The 7,299-nt window shown below is 39.4% G+C and overlaps 1 protein-coding gene across 1 annotated transcript; it reads right to left on the bottom strand.

Moving 5' to 3' along the window:
• Positions 1-302: 302 nt before the first annotated feature.
• Positions 303-6,361, bottom strand: LOC135477229 (fatty acid-binding protein-like). Its single transcript, XM_064757399.1, has 4 exons — positions 6,237-6,361; positions 1,926-2,098; positions 1,420-1,521; positions 303-924 (listed from the first exon to the last, which is right to left on the bottom strand). The coding sequence occupies exons 1-4, from the start codon at positions 6,304-6,306 to the stop codon at positions 874-876; spliced, it is 396 nt and encodes a 131-aa protein (XP_064613469.1). The 5' UTR covers positions 6,307-6,361; the 3' UTR covers positions 303-873.
• Positions 6,362-7,299: the final 938 nt, after the last annotated feature.

Here is a 7,299-nt window from a genome sequence, read left to right as displayed (position 1 = left end):
ACAATTAGCATCATTTTTTTATTTTGCTTAAGACATGATACCTGGCCCCCTTGCAGTGTTTTATTGTGCTTTCCAGTTGTATGCTATACAAGATTTGATGTTTGCCTAGTATATGTTACACGACCCATTTGGAATAGTGTAAACGACCAATTTGGAACTCCGTATTTGCGAAGTAAATGGTACAAAACAGGATAGTGTTTGGATGTATGCAAATCAGTGATTTGCATATATATGTTATACATAATATAGTGTTGCAAATTTCCAAAATATGTTTGCACAAAGAACAGTATCTAAGTGATAAATTGGAACTGAATGTGGCATTTACTCAATAATATCATAAGCATGACAATAATAAGACCAATATCAGCAAGACTATATTTATTTGTCACAATACACTCATCATCTTCTTCGCTGGTCACTTGTTCATTAGAAAACCACTGGATGGCTATGTTTGGTAACCTCTAGTAAGTACGAACAACTGTTATTTTACATCGCTGTAAACACAATCGTTTTCAAGAACCTGGGCAAAAAATGTGATTATGGTTAGGGTGCCAAAGAGTATCCATGTGGTTCAAATTTATATCTGAAGCTTACAACAAAGCCAGAGGCCGGTTTCATGAAGCTCACTTAGCTAAGTAAGCCCTTACCACCATGACAACGTATGCTGTAGAGATATAACGTGCACTGAGCTAAAGGCGACTTAACACTAAGTACACTTCATGAAACAGTGCCCCCTGTTTAAATATCCGGAGCGCAGAGTCATCATAAACACGTATAGATAACCATCTCAAGCATGGCGAAAAGTAAGCTGTATGTTTGAAACGACTACACTTTCATCCCAAGTTTTCTGTCTACTGCACGTGTACCGGAAACTCAAGCCCTTTGGAAACGCACAACGGTAGTAACACCCTTTGCTGACAGTGTCTGGGAAATGGAATAGAAAATGGGAAAAGTTTCTTTTTATATACACTTTCCTGGTAAGGTTATGGCATGGGGGCGAGGCATCAATGGAAAATGCTCCTGAAAATTTAGGTACCAGTATTCTTTAAAAAAAAAAAAAGAAAATATTAGGACAATTATAAAGAACATACTTTTAAGCGCTTTTATTGAGCCTTTGTTTGCCCTATAATAAACACAACCAAAATTTATTTACACAATGACGTCAAATCTACTTTTCATCCATACTATACATTCTATTACGGATAAGGTTCATTCGTGTAATGCATTCTGAAGTATAAATTATTACTAGTGTTCCTTTTATTGTGGCAAAATGTTCTGCATAACCCTACCAATCTAAAAGCAGAACCATGACAATATAATAACTGGTCTTCTCTTTTACCATAAGACTGAATGACTTTTCAAAGATATCAGAACTGTTAAAGATCGATTTTTCAAGGAAATTTCAGTCGGCATACTTACCGACAACATCTCATCTCCTACCACCTCTCGTGTGACTGTTATGGTTTCTCCTTCGCCACTCTGCGTCTCTACTAGCTTGTCACCCTCGAGGGATATTTTACTCTGAGTAAAAACAAGTCACAGATGCCTGATGCTCAGTTCAGTAAAGAGCTCGTATACACAATACGTTATAATGTGCAGATATGACTTTTGAATCCACGTTGTTTTAACTATTCCCAACATCACTTCAAGTTCCAACGGTATAATTTCTGTAATTATACAGAATTTTTTACGTTGAGCGAATCTAGATCGTAAAATAACCAAACTGTATGATTTTGATCGTAAGGTTTTAGTGGTCTAACTCTTGACAAACATAATGCTGTCCTTCACCAAGTAAATATAATGCGTAGTTGCTTTACAAACAACAAAGACCTAGAATTTCAATGCGGTAACTCACTCAAATACGGCTTCGAGCTTCAACATCTTTTCAGATTATACACAACTAGTAGGTGTATAATATGACTCACCTTTATAATTTTGCCCATAAGATTCTGATGATCGAACTCTTGATCAAGTTTGAAGACGGTATCCGTGGACTTGTCCCCTAATGTGGTGGTGAAGGTCCACGTGTCACCGTTCTGAGAGATCGCCACATCTGGTTTCAGAACCATGGCCTTTTGCTTTACATCCTCCGGCACGTCTGTTGGGTGAGAGCAGACCACTTCATTTATAGACTTATCTGTTCATTTATTTATTTGATTGCTATATCAATTTAGTTGTGAATTTGAATTTATATTATTGTTGTTAAGCAATAGTTGAGCAGTAGTTCACACACAAGATATTATGGTTTACAGAAGGAGGAAACAACAGTGTCTGCCTGGAGTAAATCATCGACCTTCAGCAGGTATCCGACAAACTGTTCGACTTTCAGCCACAGCCGAATCTGCGATGTTTGGATTGGAGCCTGTGCGATTTCACTGGCTAGGGGGACGATCGTATGAGGCGAGAACAACGCTTTTAATTAATGAGCCAGTGAATGTCTGCGTTTATTCGGAAAAGAGATCGAGTTGCTTATTTGTTGACTGATTTATTGACTAGAATTGAAATGGATTGATCGTTTGGTTTCTCACAAACTAAATGAACGATCGGATTATTGACAGAATAAGAGACGTCATATGAAGCGAACTAAATCTTCTGGACAAATGTAGATTTACTCTCTGATTACCGGGCAGATGCAGATTAAATCACTGAATAATGGACAGATGTATCTTTACTCTGACTAATGGACAGATGTATCTTAACTCTCTGAATAGTGGATAGATACTTTAACTCTCTGACAATTAGACAGGGTAGATAGATTAATATCAAAGAATTTTAATTTTAAAACTGACTGGTTCCTTAAGGCAGAAAAGTAAATGTGTAAGTGGATAAGAAAAATTGAGGAATCGAAATATCCAGTATTGTTCTCTCAAGATTTAGGCGGGGAGGTATAAAGGCTGCCAAGTATAAGTCATTGTTGTATTATTAAATTGCACTGGGCATCGTAGCTTGTGTATTTCTGACAGTATTACACGACAATGATGGGTACAAATAAGACAATATTCCTATATATCATCACCATCTGGACAGGAAAATATGTAAATCTGAAAACGTCTAACCCGGTAAAATACGACCGCTTGTCATTTTACCTCAGTCAGATTTTTGTTATAACTGTTCATGTAAATGCATAAATAATAGCAATTTACATCGCCTATTAGAGCAGTGGCTGTGCTAAAGCAGGATTAGGTAAACCTATTATTATCCGAATTACTCAAAATGCTGTGTTGTCATCACAACATACAATCATATGAAAACAATGCAAAGACAGTCGAACTTGTCAGTGGCGTATTTTACACCTCCTGCATGTCCACGAATCAAAGTAGCGAAATTTCAACAATGCAATTCACTTATTTATTTGAATGCCATACTCCGTAATTGTTCGATGGCTCCGACCTTTGGCAGTTTACTGAGGAACTCTCCCAAGCACATGCGGCCTAGAGATATACACACCATATTGGTGAAAGGTAAGTCTAGGGTTAGGAAGTTCGTCTACGGCTTTACTGTTACCGAGTGAGGTAATGTACATATCCCTGACCAAGGCGTGGATTGAACCCGTACTTTACGTGAGCTGGCGATGGGAAGACCAACGCCTTTAACCATTCCGCTCAACCATGCCACAGTTTTCCTATTACAATAATGTTCAGCTTGAACATTGTAAAAAAAAAACATTGTAAATTTTTTTAGTGCATGAGCAACACATCGAAAAGAGTGTGTGTCTATTCACATGTTAATTTGTTCAACGTGCCTGACAACACAAACAAAAACATATATTAGAACTGGTGTCAGTTCAAATCTCACTCATACCAGTTAAGCTGTGAACGATACTTACAATTGACAAATCAAAGATTACCGCACTTAAAATGTAAGTGTTTACATTTTCATAGTGAAATTCTTTTTAGTACCTCCGCCAAGGAAGATAAGTTCATACCGGCGTTTATCTGTTTATTTGTCTATCCGTCAGTCTTTCAGCAACTTTGAGAAAAGGGCAAATACGCATATTTGTATTTTATCATTGAAAAAATGATTCATTGTAAAGAGTACTGTACTTTTGTTCGAACTCATCATGCGTTATTGTACATTTAGCAGTGGCGAGGGTTTGGGCTCTGTAATGGAAAGCTCCTATGACACGGATCCTACGCTGGGATCTGTGATAATTCTGTGATGACGTAGATCCCGCGATAGAAAATCCCTAAACCTATGATGATGTTCTCCTGTGATAGAAGAACCATGACCCTATGATTATGTGGCTCCTCTAATACAAACTACTAATCCGGCGATGAGAGGGATCCTGTGATAGAAAATAGCTCACCCTGTGATGATACAGATCCTATGGTGGCAAATCCCTGATATTGTGATGGCGTAGATCCTGAGATAGGAAATCCCTAATCCTACGATGGCGTGAATCCTTTGATGGAAAAATCCCTAATCCTGTCATGCCTGTGCGAACGCGATTTATATGATAGAAAACCCCTAATCCTGTTATGACGTGGATTCTGTACTGGAAGACCTCTAATCCTATGAGAACATGGCTCCTGTGATAGAAAATCCTTCAACCGGTGATGAAGTGGATCTTGTGATAGAAACTCATAATTCTGTGATGACGTTGTTCCTGTGATATACCCATAATCCTGTGATGAGGTTGATCTTGTGATAAAGGTCCTTTAATATCCTGTGATGACGTTCCTGTCATATGAAACCCCTAATCCTGTGATGATGTTGTTGATGTTATATGAAACCCCTAATCCTGTGATGATGTTGTTGATGTTATATGAAACCCCTAATACTGTGGTGACGTTGTTCCTGTGATATGAAACCCCTAATCCTGTGATGACGTTGTCCCTGTGATATGAAACCTCTAATCCTGTATTCCTGTGGAATAAAACCTCTAATCTTGTGATGACGTGGCTCTTGTGATAACGCTATAGCTCATCACTAGGTGACCGCCAGAACCATACATGTGGACGGGAGATGTTGGACTTTGCACGAGCTGATAAACCGACTAAGCGGCTTTAGGTAGACCAGCTAAAGAGACTACATACCGACCTTACACGTGAAGACAGTTAGGATAACCTGCCGTGGGCAATTTTACTCTAGCTTTATAACGGGGTAATTTGAATGAGTTTAACGTGATTCTACAACACATAAGCGTTGATTGTTTCTCTTTTGACATAAAAACAATTTAGTACAATTTTAATCCGAAGCTGTGTGGAGTTCATCTATTCCTCCATTCCTGAGCTTGTGAAAAATGTGACCAACAGGCCAGCAATATTAGTGCCACTTTCACCAATTCAGTACTTTATGATCCAAACTTCACTTTACATGAAATACATTTTGGCCTCACTGAAATATAGTTCTTCGTTGTTAACACACCACAATGTACTATTTGTCTGTTTTTTCGATTAATGTTATAGTTTACGTGTACAGATTATTTGGGCAGTGAGACGCTGACACGAGGGCAAGGTGCGCTCTGTGCTCTATTATAGTTTGTAACAACTGCAGAACGTACAACAGATGATTTTAGATGTATTAGAATGTCTCATTTTTAAACAGATGTATACATAGCTGTAACCTTCTTACTTAACAATTATACACACTTAAATGGTTGGCTGTATGTACCTATATTCAACTTTTTCTGTCCATTAGTGAAACTATTGAAACTAAATCTAGATAGATGGGGAAAGAAAAAGCAATGGTGTTCATAATTGACTCATGTAAGGGCGTGTGGGTTTCGTGTCTTTCTTAAAGCTGTCAATGAAATTGCCAGTCACTGGTTACCATTACGGTATGTGTTTAGAATTAAAAGATAAATAAAGGAGAAAAAAGTCTCCAGTCAGTCATGGGCTTAGCACTGGACCGTTCTGCAGAAGGAAACCCTGCATACCGTCAAATATGATAATTGTATAACAGTGGTCGATGAGAACGAACTCGTGCTACACGGGTCACGTGAGCTGATTGTGCACCAGCCTGTCTCTCCACGCCTTCTCTTGGCTGTAAAACTCTTAAGGTGGGAATAACAACGATGTATTATGTTTACTTTTTAACACTGTACGATGTCAAACCGCAGTCATACATACTTTTAAACACTTATTATTTAACTTCAAGTAATTTTAATGGAAAAGGCTCCTAGTCTAGAGGATGGCAGCGAGTACAGATAGGTTTTATTGACTAACGCCCATGTACATCAGAAATGAACGGAATAATGAATGCATACCTCTGTTTCAGTAGTCTCACAAACTTACCAATGGCGTTCAGGAAAGCTTCCATATTCTCAAAACTCTTGAAAGTCCATTTCCCTTGTAGACTAGCCATGATTGCGCTGCGCCAGTCTAGTAATTGTTGTTCTGGGTTTCACCGTTCTCGTCCCTCTGACAGCGTAATCAACTGTGAACACACCAGCATCCACCTACTACCCTTTTGAGCTGATAACACAACTACGCATGCTCAGATGTGTCTACTGCTCATTTTCAAGCTGCCACAACAGTCACGTACAGACGGTTCAGCCTATACACCTGTCCCTCCATATTTTTATCCCTACAACAGGCTGTATGTCCCTTTCCTATTCATCCGTCTCTCCATCCGTTTATCCGGGCAACAGCCTGAATTTTCCTTTCCTATACATCTGTCCCTCCATCCGTTTGTCCGGGCACAGCCTACCCTTCTGTACACCTGTTTCTGCATCCGTTTATCCGGGCAACATCATTTCCTATACATCCGTCTCTCCATCCGTTTGTCCGGACACAGCCTACCCTTCTATACACCTGTCCCTGGATCCATTTATCTGGGCAACAGCCTGTATGTTCCTTTCCTATACATCCATCTCTCCATCCGTTTGTCCGGATGTCCCTCCATCCATTTGTTTTGGGCAACAAACTACTTTTTCATATCTCCATCCTTCCAATCGTTCATGCGGCAACAGCCCGCACCACTATACCCCTAGCCATGGATCCGTTAGTACCGATCCCAACTTATCTTCTTATACATATGTTCCTCTCTTCGTTTGCCCGAGCAACAGATTACATGCAGACGGAGCCTCCGTAGTCGAGGTGGCTAGCACACTAGCGAGACGAAACGAGCCACGAACCATTCACACCAGTGAGGTCGCTATGAGTTCAAATTTAGCACATGTCTGCTATGTTTAAATCACCTTTCTATCTCTATTTTTCGCGTAGTCAAAAAACAGACGAAAGATCCGGCGATCAACGTTAATTATCTTAATGGGTTTGTCCTGTAATTTCTGTGTTTAACATTTGTATTCTTGGCGCAGAAGGTTTGTTGCCTGTCCGGCGTTCTTTAGTGACAGCA

The sequence above is a fragment of the Liolophura sinensis genome, chromosome 10 (genome assembly GCF_032854445.1).
Source record: "Liolophura sinensis isolate JHLJ2023 chromosome 10, CUHK_Ljap_v2, whole genome shotgun sequence".
NCBI lineage: Eukaryota > Metazoa > Mollusca > Polyplacophora > Chitonida > Chitonidae > Liolophura > Liolophura sinensis.
This window is presented reverse-complemented; position numbering and strand designations above follow the sequence as displayed.

Excerpts from the sequence above, each read along its gene's own strand:
- LOC135477229 (XM_064757399.1), bottom strand. The coding sequence starts at position 6,306 with ATGGCTAGTCTACAAGGGAAATGGACTTTCAAGAGTTTTGAGAATATG. Across the intron at positions 2,099-6,236 it reads AGCTTTCCTGAACGCCATTG|ACGTGCCGGAGGATGTAAAG; the intron begins GTAAGTTTGTGA and ends CTCACCCAACAG. Across the intron at positions 925-1,419 it reads TAGGAGATGAGATGTTGTCG|ACACTGTCAGCAAAGGGTGT; the intron begins GTAAGTATGCCG and ends TCCATTTCCCAG.